The sequence below is a fragment of the Mesoplodon bidens genome (assembly GCF_964165515.1).
Source record: "Mesoplodon bidens genome assembly, chromosome: 5".
Lineage (NCBI taxonomy): Eukaryota > Metazoa > Chordata > Mammalia > Artiodactyla > Ziphiidae > Mesoplodon > Mesoplodon bidens.
Window position 1 is genome coordinate 98,768,317 of NC_138161.1, and position 14,941 is coordinate 98,783,257.

Sequence of the window (14,941 nt, forward strand, 5' to 3'; positions counted from 1 at the left end):
CCAGGACATGGAAGCAACCTAAGTGTCTACTGACAGATGAATGGGCAAAGAAGATGTGGCACATATATCCAGTGGAATATTACTCAGCCATAAAAAGAAACGAAATTGAGTTATTTGTAGTGAGGTGGATGGACCTAGAGTCTGTCATACAGAGTGAAGTAAGTCAGAAAGAGAAAAACAAATACCGTATGCTAACACATATATATGGAATCTAAAAAAAAAAAAAAAAAAAAACAGTTCTGAAGAACCTAGGGGCAGGACAGGAATAAAGACGCAGACGTAGAGAATGGACTTGTGGACACGGGGAGGGGGAAGGGTAAGCTGGGACGAAGTGAGAGAGTGGCATGGACATATATACTCTACCAAATGTAAAATAGATAGCTAATGGGAAGGAGCCACATAGCACATGGAGATCAGCTCGATGCTTTGTGTCCACCTAGAGGGGTGGGATAGGGAGGCTAGGAGGGAAACACAAGAGGGAGGGGATATGGGGATACATGTATATGTATAGCTGATTCACTTTGTTATACAGCAGAAACGAACACACCATTGTAAAGCAATTATACTCCAGTAAAGATGTTAAAAAAATTTTTTTCCTTGCAGAAGGTTTAATTTTATAACCATGTTTTTGTTTTCTTACTAATGTCAGACCTTAGGAGGAAAAAAGTCAATGATAAAGTTGTATACATAGCTATAGAGAAGGTATACTTCTAGTTCATTTTTCTTGACTGTTATTACATAATAATTAAAAGAATTTTAAAGCATAATGAATTATTTTTCTTAGAAGTTTTTTCATGTGTCTTAATATTATTCTACTAGAGTGCCTCCTCTGTGTGTGACAGGACAAATGCAGAATTTAGACTCATTCAATCTATTAATGTTTGTATTTCAGAAAACCCAAAAATAATAATTCCTAACTTGTAAGCTAGCTTTCTTAAGAAATTTTTATTTCTCACTTTTTCCATTGTATTATTGAGCTAGTCAAAGAGAGCATCCTGAAACCAATTAATTTACTTTATTATCAACTTATATAGTTGCTCTTTTCAAGATTCTGAAAGATAAAATATATTGTCACTATTATATAGATGGATGTAAACATAGAACATCATCAAGTTAATTCCTATAAAGTTTTATACATTTGATCTGGTGCTGAGGAAGTTGCATGGAAATACTATGATCCCTGTAAGGACAACTGCCTTTTTACCCCAGTGAAGATCAACTGCCGATGGTTTGACCCAGAATTACCACCTCATATGCACACATTGAGCACTGACTTCTTCTGGTTCCAGGAAGTCTCTACCTCTCTTCTCTCTAGAGCCTTGAACATAGTTACCAATCCCAGATTCTAGAGCCACTGGTGCTACCACTACCACAGGTAAATATGTTTCAGGTATCCCAGATTAGAACTGAAAATATAATTTCACCTAAGAAAGGAAGGTGTTAGGCATTGTACTATTCTTTATATACCCTTGGGTCAAATAGGCTTTTGTGGGCTCTTCTGGGAACCTAACCATATTTATAAATTTGTTCATATGTGAAAGGATGTTTGAGGTCTCAAAAAACTAATTAAGAGAATTCCCTGGTGGTCCAGTGGTTAGGATTCCTCTCTTACTGCCGAGGGCGCGGGTTCAATCCTAGTCAGGGACCTAAGATCCTGCAAGCCGCACAGCGCAGCCAAGAAAAAAAAGAAAAGGAAAAAACTGATTAAGAAGCAAATTTCTGACATACCAAAATTCAGAAATTAGAACCATCTTCCATTGCACCAGAGAAAATCTTGAATTGGTCAGTGGTTGAATTGACCAGTGGTTATTGGTCAATAGTTGAATTGACCAATGGTTATTGCCTGACATCAGGAGAGTTATCTGGAAAAAAAATTCTTTTTCCAACCATATTTATATATTTATTCTGCTAAAGTTTTTATCTCTGTGTGCTCTAGTGTAACTGCGATAAGAGCAGTAAATAAAACAATGTCTCTAGGGATCTTACATTCTACTGAGAGAATGGACATAGGGTAAAGTAACAGTGCTGTGAAGTGTTTCCCTGTTTCATGCATAAAGTTGTGTTGTGAATAGTGAGTGGCACAACTAAAATTTGTACAATATTACCCTGCCCCCATCATATAGCATTATAGGCTTATAAACTGATGAATAATACAACAGCAGACACACAGCAGTTAATATGAGCCAGGGTCTGTTGTAAGTGCTTCATAAATATATTAGCTCATTTAATTTTTGTAACAACCCTATACAGTATGATTGTTATTATTGTCCTCATTTTATAGAGGCACAAAGTGAGGTACAAAGAGATTAGGTCCAGGGTCACTAAATGACCTTGGATTAGGATTTAGGCCACAGCAGTTTAACCCTTTACCATCTCTGTTCGTAGCCATTATACTCTACTGTCCTTAAAAATTGACATTGTGACAGATTTTCATATCCTTTATGAGATTTTCTTGATGGTTATACCAGTGATCACTTACCTAAAGTAATTTTTAATCTTTTTCACATTCTAGGTTATTTTTCCATATCCCATGCTTAATGGAATAACTGAAAAATTATACCATTTCCTCTGTTTCTGAATAAATAAAATATAAAATAAATAAATATAATATAAATTTAATAAAATTTAAAATAAATTGAATCCAGTGTTAGCATTTCTATCAACTCTTAATTCATCTTCAGCATTAGGTTCAGTCTTGTGTAACCAAAATCCAAAATCAGTTATTAAAGTATTATTCTAGATCTGCCATCTCCAACTTCTAAAAAACCAAGAATTTAATAGCAAAATTAATGGGTTCCAGTTTATCTCATTTTAAAAAATTATACTAAAATTACCAATAAATAGTAAAAGACAGAAAAAAAATAGAAAAAAAAGCCCCGAAACTCTAAAAACCAGATAGTTTTTGTAGCATTGAGAGTTACATGAATTTGTCTAAGGGCTTAGTAAATCTGATACTACTTTTCTTGTTATTATATGTATATAGTATATATTATTTTAAAATATTAACTTACTGATCTTTTTTTTTCTTTTTTTTTCCTTTTTTTTTTTTTAGTATACTGTGTGGAATTTTGTTCCAAAAAATTTATTTGAACAATTCAGAAGAGTGGCAAACTTTTATTTTCTTATTATATTTTTGGTTCAGGTAAGCTTTATCACTTCATAAATTGTTAAGTTTATAGACATGGGTTCTAAAAATATATCTTCAGGGAAAAGTTATATTGCATTCTAAATCATTTGACTGTGGGACCTTTTTTTTTTTTTTTTGCAGAGCTTCCCCATTGTATTCACTGAATACAATGATTTAAACCGCATCAAGATGTCTGAAAAATAGCCAGTGAATTTTAAGATTAATTGTATTTTGTTTTATCACTGATTGCTATGGTGCTGATAATCATAATCAAAGCCAAGAAAATAACATCATCCTTTCAGATGTTCTGCCTCAGACATAAATATTTTGGCTTTTAATATACAGCACATGTTTTTGGCACATTTCTGCCTATGGAACCATCTTTGTACAAAGTAAATCTTTCTTTGGCTTTTCTTTTTTTTAATTGAAATTTTACTTTCATTTAAAATTTTTTTTAATTATAATTTTTAAGAATCTCCGTGAATATTGATTTTTCTCCAGGAGACTATTTTCTTAACCTAAATCTATGTTCATTATAAGCTGTTTGACAGTTTCTTGATTTTCACATTGTGCTTTTTTTCCTAATGTCAAAATATCAAGAGAACAGCTTATGAAACTTGAGTATAAATCAAGATTTAAAATAAGTGTCATTTTCTTTTAAAGAGGTTATTCTTTTCTGATAATACCTTGGCAGTCTCCTCCAGTGTGGCATTGAATTTTTGTATAAACTCTGAACTTTTCTCTCCATAGAACCTGGGCTTTCAAAAGAAAAAAACTTGTGAAGTAGTCACTGTAAAGCTTGAAGAAACTTTTTTATTTAATTGCTTTGCTTCATGAACAGAAAAGGAACTTCTGATTTTTTTTCATCAATAGAACTTCAGCTTGGTTTAGTTGGAAAAATGAGAAATTTAAACTTACTATGTCCATGTAACATGCATTTGTGAAATTACTAGCTAAGATCAGGAATTCAGCTTGTGTGTGGAGTAGAACAAATTTAATTGGCCTACCCAGAGTAAAGGAATGTTAATACATCATTAGACCCATGTTCTAAATAACCAAATATAATTACTGCAAATATTTACTTTCCAGCAGTTTATTGAAACCTCAGTTGTATGATTTAGATAATTGCAGCAGCATTTTCCAAGTTGTACCCTTCTGGCTCCACTAGGTGTAACAAAATCACTTGTAGAAAGAAACCCTTTCCCTAGTCCCATTTCTTGTTCTCTTTCCCTAAGTGGTGAGTTTATTCTGGATCCCAGGGTAAAAACTGACAGACTTTACAGCATTTCTCAGGATGGGCAAAGAAATGTGAAATGAGATTCTGAGCAGCTATAGCTCCCCTCCAAGGCAAATACCGAGGAAGACCTTAAGTACTCTGTGTTAAGAAAGCAGAGACTGAGTCCACCCTAGCAGTATTTGTGGGTATGCAATAGATTTAGATATTCTACTAACCCCATATAAAAGCCATCAAAGTGAACTTGTGAAACTGTGAACTAAACTACACTCACTGCGTAGTCTCTCTCTCATGTTATTTTTTCATCTGGACCATGATACAGGTTTTATATAATGTTATCAGATTTGTCAATAATTATGAGATTCTAGATGTTAATAGTGTGATGTGTACAATATAAAATATACTCTGCCTTCTCTGTTTTTTAATCCAGCTTATGATTGATACACCTACCAGTCCAATTACCAGTGGACTTCCGTTATTCTTTGTGATAACAGTAACTGCCATAAAGCAGGTATGAAATAGTTTGTATTGTTTTTTTTCTCCCAAGTCATTCAAAAGTTGCTTAATATTTCCACTCCAAAGTAAGATTTATTGTTGTCAAAATAATTTTCATAAGAAGAAATTTATTTGATTCTGCCTATGGTAAAATTAAACTGAGTTAAGCCATCTTTATCAGGTACCTGGTGACTGATGGGATGATTACAATTGTTAAAATATGTCGTTCCTTTGATACACCTAGGAAGCATCCAAAAACAAGCATTTTATATGTACAAACCAATTCATATATGTAACAGATTAATTATTATAATCACCTTTGTAGAGTTTGGTCTTATTTAAAGGAAATACAGTTCAAAGGGGATATGTTTATAAGGAGTGGAACATGTACTTCTGGCACGAACATTTCTGAATAAAAATTATATAGTGCTTTCCTACTTTTTACAACTTCCTCTGGTGAGGTCGATTTTTATGTAAAGTAGTACTCTAGGGGAAATAGCTTCAACCAGATCTTGAATTGATATTAAAATGTAGGTATAGAAAAACAGTATTATTGGATAAACTTGACAAGTAAGAAGTTTAAAAATTCCTAGAAATGTCATGTTTATATACTACCATTTCTCAAAATATCTTTGAGAAGATATTGGGCCAGAGGCTCAGTTACACAAAACTGAACCCTTCCTCCTGAAAGGGAGTTAATTTGAATTTTCTTGTGTCAGTATGATAAATATTCATTGTATAAGATTTAGGGATAAGATGTAAATTGACATGGAAACAAAATTGGAAGACATTTTATAATTCTGAGATGTAGTATATTTATTACTTACGTGATAAGGGTAAGGGGAGTCTGTAGATTAACCGTTACATTATTTATCTAGTGTGTCAGAATATCATGCTACTATTCTAAGTTTGATTTCCCTATATTCAGTGTTCTGTTGGAGATGAGAATTCTTGTAAGTCAGTAAGCATCCACATCACTTAATGCAATTACATATTTACTGGGCTTTGTAGATGTCATTTATTTCATCAAAGTAACACACATTTGTCCCTTGGACCTCTTTTCTATATATAGTTTCCTTTTTGGTGATTTCTTCCAATCTAGTGGCTTAAGGTACCATTTATATGTTGATGGGTCTCAAATTTACATGTATCCTGAAACTATGCTCTGAACTCCAGTCACACATATACAACTCTTTGTGCTTGGAAATACAGCTGTTTCCACTTGGAGATCTTAGGCTTTTCCTGACCTCTGTGTCACTCTCTCCTTTCCTGCTCTGGTCTTTTTGCTTCATATCATTTTTGCCTACCTATGGTTCTGTTGAATAAATGCTTGTTTATTAGTTTGTCTGTCGTGTTCATTTGAATGTTTCGTTCTGTGAGGGCAGAGACTTTGTTTTATATTACTAGTTTATTACCAGTGACCAGAACAAGGTTGTGCACATATTTGGCCTTCAATAAATATTTGTTTGATAGGTGAATAAATGAATGAATGAATCTCTTCAATATTTTTAAGGCAATGTTAAATGTTGTAATACTTCTTGCCCTGGTTTATACTTTAATATGAATGAAGTTGTTAGTTTTTTTTTTTAACTTCTTCCAACTATATTTGCAAATTGTCTTCTCTTTAGTTGTGTAATGCAAGATATAGTGCTCTGGTAAGTATCATAATCTTTGTCCTGTATGAGCTTAAAACGTATGAAGTAAAGAAGGTAAGACCAAATTCAAAAATAATTATAGTTTAATAAGATCATAGAAAGAGCCAGTGAGCTGTAGGTATTCAGAGAAAGGGTGGAACACTTCATCTGGATAATCAAGGAAGGCTTCATGGAAGAAATATTATTAGAGATGAGACTTTGGAATATGGATAAAATGATAGTTGGTAAAGAAGGTGAGAGAAACAAACAACTTGAGCAAAGGCTTAAATGGAAGAAAAGGCAAGACCTATTTTAGGGAATGACATATCTGACTAATGTTTGACCCTGTGTAGGAACGTACTAAAAGATAACATACTGGAAATGGATGTTGGTACTAAATTAAAGAGGCTGGAAGACTCTTTGAGAGTTATCAGGAGGAGTTTGAACAGGATAGTGAATTAAAACAGTGTTTTGGAAAGCTTAATCTGGCAGTGACATGTAGGATGAATTATAGTTTGTGAACTTGTGTTTAAAAAGATTTTAACTGTATGCTTCCCCAGCTGTTTAGAGTTGTTGCCGATATATATTTGGATTTGGGGAGACAAATGTATCTACACAAAAGAATAATAGTAAGCAAGATATGAAAGGTAATTAGGAATGTAAAAAGCAGAACAAAAGAGTCTGAAGAATCAAGGGAAGCAACAACATTTTCCAGGGTAGGAAACATCAAGAAGTTGTCTCTAGAGTTTTCAATTGAAAAATCAGGAATTATGTTAACACTTGAAATCCCTGCACTATAAAATCACTGTGTAACTGCTAAAAACAAAGCAAAACAAAACAAATTTTTAAAAAATCAATATAAAAAATAAAACCCTAAATAAATCTGCTTATGACTGCTCTTGTGAAAAAGCAGTCTATTTTGTATCATAGATTGTATGTAATGATACTTTTTCATTTGTACTTGTAAGCCAAAGATTTCTAATACATATTTATTTTAGTTTAAATTTGTCAATGGAAGTAAATGGAATGATAACTTCACAAAAAGATAATTTTAAAATTATTGCTTTATTGATGTCATCTGACTATAAAAGTATGCTTTCTGACAGTTTCAGGAAAGGTATTTTGACTCTCAATTAAATTTCTCTAAAATTGACATACCACATCTTAAATTGAGCCAACATAATTTGTGTCTTAAAAATGCTTTCCCAAAAGGATTCTCCCTGAAAAACATAGACCTTTAGAGCAATCTTTAGTATTTGTTTTATATTTTATAATGTTATAATATTTTTAGGTAATAGATGCACATATTTTTAAAAAATGGAAACAGTATAAAATAACATATAGGGACTTCCCTGGTGGTCCAGCAGTTAAGACTGTGTGCACCCAATGCAGGGGGCCTGGGTTCAGTCCCTGGTCAGGGGACTAGATCCCACATGCCACAACTAAAGATCCTGCATGCTGCAGCAAAGATCCCGCATGCTGCAACTAAGACCCAGCACAGCCAAATAATTTTTTTTTTTGACATCCGTATTGGAGTATAATTGCTTTACAATGGTGTGTTAGTTTCTGCTTTATAATGAAGTGAATCAACTATACATATACATATATCCCCATATCTCCTCCCTCTTGCTTCTCCCTCCCTCCCACCCTCCCTATCCCACCCCTCTACTGTAGGTGGTCACAAAGCACCGAGCTGCTTTTTACTTCTGGTAGTGTACATATGTCCATGCCACTCTCTCACTTCGTCCCAGCTTACCCTTCCCCCTCCCCGTGTCCTCAAGTCCATTCTCTACATCTGGGTCTTTATTCCTGTCCTGTCCCTAGGTTCTTCAGAACCTTTTTTTTTTCTTTTTTGAGATTCCATATGTATGTAGCATACAGTATTTGTTTTTCTCTTTCTGACTTACTTCACTCTGTATAGCAGACTCTAGGTCCATCCACCTCACTACCAATAACTCATTTTTTTATGGTTGAGTAATATTCCATTGTATATATGTGCCACACCTTCTTTATCCATTCATCTGTTGATGGACACTTAGGTTGCTTCCATGTCCTGGCTATTGTAGACCAAATAAATATTTAAATAAATAAATAAAATAACATATAGTAGAAGTCTCTTATGCTCCTATCCCTTAGTCTCCTAGTTCTCCTCCCCTGAGGGAGCCATTATTTGTATATTAGTCCAGGTATCTATACCAAGTGTTCACATTAGTAAGCGTATATTTTTCACAAATGATAGCATAGGCTACAACACATTCTGTACCTTACTTTTATCACTTAATGTTACCTCTTAGATATCATTCCATTATCTATACTTGTGCTATACCTCTGAGTTCTTGAATTTTCTCTAAAATAGCATAAGTCTTTTCCAGTGGATAAGGCTCCACGCTCCCAATGCAGGGGCCCTGGGTTTGATCCCTGGTCAGGGAACTAGATCCCACATGCATGCTGCAACTAAGGAGCCCACAAGCCACAACTAAGGAGCCCTCCTGCCACAACTAAGACTCAGTGCAAGCAAATAAAAAATAAATAAATAAATTTTTTTTAAAATTGCCACTCTTTAACATTTAATCAAAGGATTCTTTGTGAAATGCTTATGTTTCCCTTTTTTATATAAATTTATTTATTTTTATTTATTTATTTTTGGCTGCGTTGGGTCTTTGTTGCTGTGCACGGGCTTTCTCTAGTTGCGGCGAGCGGGGGCTACTCTTCGTTACAGTGTGTGGGCTTCTCATTGAGGTGACTTCTCTTGTTGCAGAGCACAGGCTCTAGGTGCACAGGCTTCAGTAGTTGTGGCTCGTGGGCTCAGTAGTTGTGGCTCGCGGGCTCTAGAGCGCAGGCTTAGTAGTTGTGGCACACGGGCTTAGTTGCTCCGCGGCATGTGGGATCTCCCCAGACCAGGGATCGAACCCATGTCCCCTGCATTGGCAGGCAGATTCTTAACCACTGCACCACTGGGGAAGTCCCTAAATTTCAGAACTTTTTGAAGACACAGGGATAGAAGAAATCTGGTAGTGAGAAAGTGAACAGTGAAAAAAAGGCCCATTGAAGTAACATAGAAGGAGCCTCCCATAAGGAAACTGAGGAGGAGTAATTAGAGAGATAGTGTGAAAACCAGGAACATGTATGTGATGAAAACCAAGAGAAAACAGTGTTTTTAGTAGTGATGAATGTCAAATACCTGAGTCAAAGTAGCCTAACATAATTCTAATGAATGAAATGTTTTGGGGAAATTTTTATGTTTCTTTTTCTCGTTTGATAAAAAGTATCTTCTAATACTAAGAGGAGCATTTTTTATTCTTTTGATGTTTACAGGGATATGAAGATTGGTTAAGACATAACTCAGATAATGAAGTAAATGGAGCTCCTGTTTATGTTGTTCGAAGTGGTGGCCTTGTAAAAACTAGATCAAAAAACATTCGGGTATGCACTTAGTAAATAATAGAAATCAATTATATTTTGAAATCACAAATTCTCTGATTATGTTTTAGTTAAAAGTCTGCTTTCCTACATTAAAATATTATGATAGACCACTTCTTTAGAACTCAATAAAATTAAGTCCTTGCCTTTTAAAATCTGTATATCCACTTTTCCCCAAAATTCTTCATAGGTGGGTGATATTGTTCGAGTAGCCAAAGATGAAATTTTCCCTGCAGATTTGGTGCTTCTGTCCTCAGATCGACTTGATGGTTCTTGTCACGTTACAACTGCTAGCTTGGATGGAGAAACTAACCTGAAGGTTTGTACATGCTTATGTTTGAGTGTCGCTCTTGGTGAACAAAATGTCTTTGGATTATAGTAATATTTTCCTTTGGTTAAGGTAATAAAAGTTTGACCTGATAAAGGAGAAATATTTTAAATTACTGAAACTTTTTAAAACTTAAGGTTTTTTTTAAAGAAATAATGTTATTATACATTTACTTCAAGGATAGCCTCACATAATTTAGTCAAGTTTAAGAAAAGCAAAAAGTGTTTTTAGGAAAAAAATAATCTTCTAATACATTGGTGCTTTTTTAGATACAGGACACATTTACATTTTTCTCAATTTTCAAAGTATTAATACAATCAAGGATTTTATTTGATTCACTTTTTTCCCCCTATTAAATTTTTTATAATAAACTTAGAGCAGTAATGACTGTTAACACAGACTTAATTTCCTGGTATGCAAATGTCCTCTGTAGACAGGTAATCACAGTAGCTCCCTTTACTACTTGTTATTTTACATTCTTCTTTCTCTTCTGCCATCTAGCTAAGTGATCTCAGCTACAGAATGCTGTGATTTCATATGTAAAAGTGGTTGGAAATAAATGTTATCTAAAGTCCCATGTAGATCTCGAAACTGTGCGATTTAATTTTTCTTTTTTTCAGACCCATGTGGCAGTTCCAGAAACAGCAGTATTACAAACAGTTGCCAATTTGGACACTCTTATAGCTGTGATAGAATGTCAGCAACCAGAAGCAGACTTGTACAGGTATGGTGTGATAATCACCATGCTCATTTTAAGTTCTGTTTACAGATTTCGTTTTTACAATGATAAACGTGCACTGAGATAGTTAGCTAATTGACATTATTGGGAGGAGCAAGGTGGGAGATCAGTTAAAGGGGAAAAAAGCTAAAAGAATTTGCCAGAATTCTAAGCCAAAGTATTAATTCAAAAGCCATGCTTTTATTCACATGTTCTCTCCTATTACCTTCTACTTTGGTATGAATTGGCTTTATAACAATAGCAATAAACTTTATAATAGTAGTTACAACAGAAATAAGATTATTGCCTTAGAAGAAAATAATCTAATGGTGTGGGTGTGTGCGTGCATGTGTATATATGTGCTCCATGAAGGCAAGGGCCATGTCTTTGTGTTCAATAGGAGCTAACTCCTTTTAACATTACAATTACTAAATATTAATACAGTGTGAGTCATCTTTCAGTGAGTGCTGTGCTAATTATTGTGGTCTATGGAATGGAAACAACTTTTTATTATTAAAGACTTCCATGAGAAACTACTCATTTTTACTCAGTAACTGGTGATAGAATATAAATTATAACCACATTGTAAAAATTACCCTCAGCTTCTTGTCATATTCTCCATCTCCATTTGTTGGTTGGAATGTTTTAAAATCTTATCACTAGTCATTGGATTTTTCAGATGTCTTACATATCTTTATTCTGGATCCATATATTTATAATGGAGTTTTCTCTATGTGATATTATAAAAATCTTGCATTTTCATCAAAGTCAAATATGGATGCAATATGGAGTTTTCCAATTAACTGTAAAAATTTGGAGTTCTATGCTTTAAGAGCATTTAAATTATAAGATAGATTTAACTGTGAAGAATTTAGTACTTTAAGAGTTCTCTATTGCTGTTATTTCCAAGTCTCAGACAAGGGTGAATTATTAAAAGATTAGTATTAAAAACTAGAAAATGATGCAGCATTAAGAAAGCATAAGATTAATATGAGATCAAATGTAACTAATGCTTTGGTGGGTGGTTTTACATTATTTGGAAAATGGGGAGAAAGTTTTAAAAAAATTTTTTTTTTTTTTTTTTTGCGTTACACGGGCCTCTCACTGTTGCGGCCTCTCCCGTTGCGGAGCACAGGCTCCGGACGCCCAGGCTCAGCGGCCATGGCTCATGGGCCCAGCCGCTCCGCGGCATGTGGGATCTTCCCGGACCAGGGCACGAACCCGTTTCCCCTGCATCAGCAGGCGGACTCTCAACCACTGCGCCACCAGGGAAGCCCCTAAAAAAATTTTTTTAAAATAAGAAATAATTCACTGTTAAATATAAGGTATTCCTCTTTATTTTCTCTTTTCCTCTTCCTTACTGAAAGTATATATATATTTTAAATACAAATGTAATGTAATTACTACAGAAGACTTTTGTAATAGAAAAATAACTCATAATTAATTATACCACTACTTTAAAATTTTTATTGCTGTCTTTATTCATTCATTCAACAAATTATTGTTGAGCACCTTTGTGCTCATTATGATAAGTGATAAATAAGATTAATAAGCACAGTTTCCATCCTTGAGGAACTCACAGCTGTAAAGATATTTTATATATCTCTAACTGTATTTTTTCAGTTTACTATATTATACTATATGCTATTTATAAGGGAAATATTGAAAGCATTTTTAATGTCCAAGTAGGAGGAATGCTTAAATGGCTTTATGGTATAGATGTAAGATGAATTAGGTAGTAGTAAAAATGATGCTTTCAAAGAATTTAATGACATAGGAACATACTGAAATACAATGTTGAATAAAATGTTATAGAGCTGTAGTCTCATATGATCCCAATTATATAAAAAGAAATATGTATGTATGTGTATTTGATAGGTAGTTAAGTAGTTAGATAGAAAAAATAAATAGGTATAGAGAGAAAGAAAAACCTAGAGGAATTACATGTCAGAATGTTAGTACTTATTTCTTGGTGGTACGATTTCAGCTGATTTTCAGTCACCTTTTTTGTTCTCCATATTTTCTATTTCTTGAAAGAATATGGATTGCCTTTGTGGTTTTTTAAAGTATTTTCCATCTTACTGCACAGTATTCTTAATGATCTCTTTTAATGGCTGCATAATAGTCTAAGTAAACGTACTAGAACCTAATGGTTCCCCAGTCTTTCCATACTTAACTCTTCCATTGTTTTGCTATTAGAAATACTGCATGACACCTTGTTACATATAAGTTCACCAACTCAGCATCCAGTAGTTAAATAGTTCATCATTTCCTCCTCTTTGATACAACTTGTTCACTTGGCTTCCAGGACATTTCCCTCTCTTGATTTTCCTCTTACTTCAGTAGTCCCTCCTTCTCAATCTCTTTGGCTGATTTCTCCTCTTCTCTCTGACTTCTTGATGTTAGAGTTCCCCAGGACTATCCTCAGTCCTCTTCCCTCCTCTACCTATAATATACCTTTCACTATCTGAACTCACTCTGTGATCTCATCCCGGCTGATGGCTTTCAAGACCATCTATATGCTGATGACTCCAAATTTATATCTCAATCCCAAATTTCTTTCCTAGTCTTCAGATTCTTATATCCAACTTCCTGTTCCACAATTCCACTTGGATATTTAGTAAAAATCTCAAATTAATCATGTTGAAAACTGAATTCCTGATCTTTCCTCCAGAAGTTTTTATGCTAACAACCTTTCCCATTTCAGCTGATGACAGTCCATCTTTTCAGTTATTCAGGCCAGAAACCTTGGAGTCAGCCATGACTCCTTCATCCCCTCTCTGCTCACCTCTTCTCACCTCCTCTCCCACATCTCGTTCCAATCCATCAGAATATCCTATTGGTTTACCTTCAAAATACATCCAAAACCTGACCGTCTTTCACCCCCTTCTCTGCTGCTAAATTGATCCAAACCAGCATTATCTCCTGCTTGGATTACTGCTATCAAAGGCTTCCTTACTGGTTTTTCTGCTTTTACTCTTCTTTCCCTTGCAGTCAGTCTGTTCTCACAAAAGCAGCCAGAGTCATCCTTTTTAAATGTAGGTCAGATCATGGCATTCCTCTGCCCAAACCTTACAATGGCTTTTCTGTCTCACTCGTATCTTTATAATGATCTTACTGATTGTCTCCATCCCCAACTGATCTCTGATCTAATTTTTGACCCTTCTCCCTCTTGCCTCACCCTCCAGCTACATTGGCATCCTTATTTTCCCTTGAACATGCCGTATCCACTTCTACCTTTTCACTAGCTGTTCTTTATCTAACTCCTTTACCACCTTCTAGTCTTTGCTTAAAATCACCTCTTCAGTGAGGCCTACTTTGACTATTTAATACTGTGACTTAATCCTTCTTACCCTCTCCTGCTTTTTTTTTAATAGCACATAATACCTTCTAGTATACTATGTAATGTACTTATTTATTATGTTTGTTGCTTATTATCTCCTTTTCCAACTAAATTATAAACTCAAGGACAGACATCTTTGTGTGTTTTGTTCACTGATGTATCCCAAGCACCTAGAACAGATCTGGCATATAGGAGGCCTTACTACATGTTTGTTGACAGTTGAATAAATATCTTTATGGACTTAATTTTATGCACTTAAGTTTTTCCTTTTATTGTATTCTGTGATATATGCAACTAAGATTTGTGTGTGTTACAATTCACTTAACTATTGAATTGAAATACCTAGAACAGAATAGACACTCAATAAATATCTGTTGAATGAGTAAATGAATGATAGAGTTCCACAGTATTACTTAATCAAAGGATTTGAGAACATTTTTATTGCCCATTTATTCATCATATATTGAGTGCCTCCAATAGCTGAGGCATAGTGCTAGATACTGGGAATGCAGCAGTAAAGAAACAGTGATAGCTCCTGACTCCTAGAGTTAATAATCTAATACTAGATTATTCCCTAAGAACAGACAGAGCTGCAAAAGTGGAATTATTAGATTAAAACCCTAATCGAATTTGGCCTTTGTT

General features: G+C 34.3%; 1 protein-coding gene across 4 annotated transcripts in view; it reads left to right on the forward strand.

Annotated features, from left to right (window-relative positions):
• Nucleotides 1-14,941, forward strand: part of ATP11B (ATPase phospholipid transporting 11B (putative)) — a 121,151-nt gene that overhangs the window by 26,507 nt on the left and 79,703 nt on the right. For 2 of the 4 annotated variants that reach the window (XM_081234106.1, XM_081234105.1), the window contains exons 3-8: nucleotides 1,316-1,375; nucleotides 3,053-3,142; nucleotides 4,792-4,872; nucleotides 9,806-9,913; nucleotides 10,101-10,229; nucleotides 10,859-10,962. In XM_081234106.1, coding sequence (XP_081090232.1) covers nucleotides 1,316-1,375; nucleotides 3,053-3,142; nucleotides 4,792-4,872; nucleotides 9,806-9,913; nucleotides 10,101-10,229; nucleotides 10,859-10,962 — 572 coding nt within the window. The remainder of the gene's footprint in view (nucleotides 1-1,315; nucleotides 1,376-3,052; nucleotides 3,143-4,791; nucleotides 4,873-9,805; nucleotides 9,914-10,100; nucleotides 10,230-10,858; nucleotides 10,963-14,941) is intronic. The other 2 variants (XM_081234107.1, XM_081234108.1) reach the window with 2 other exon arrangements.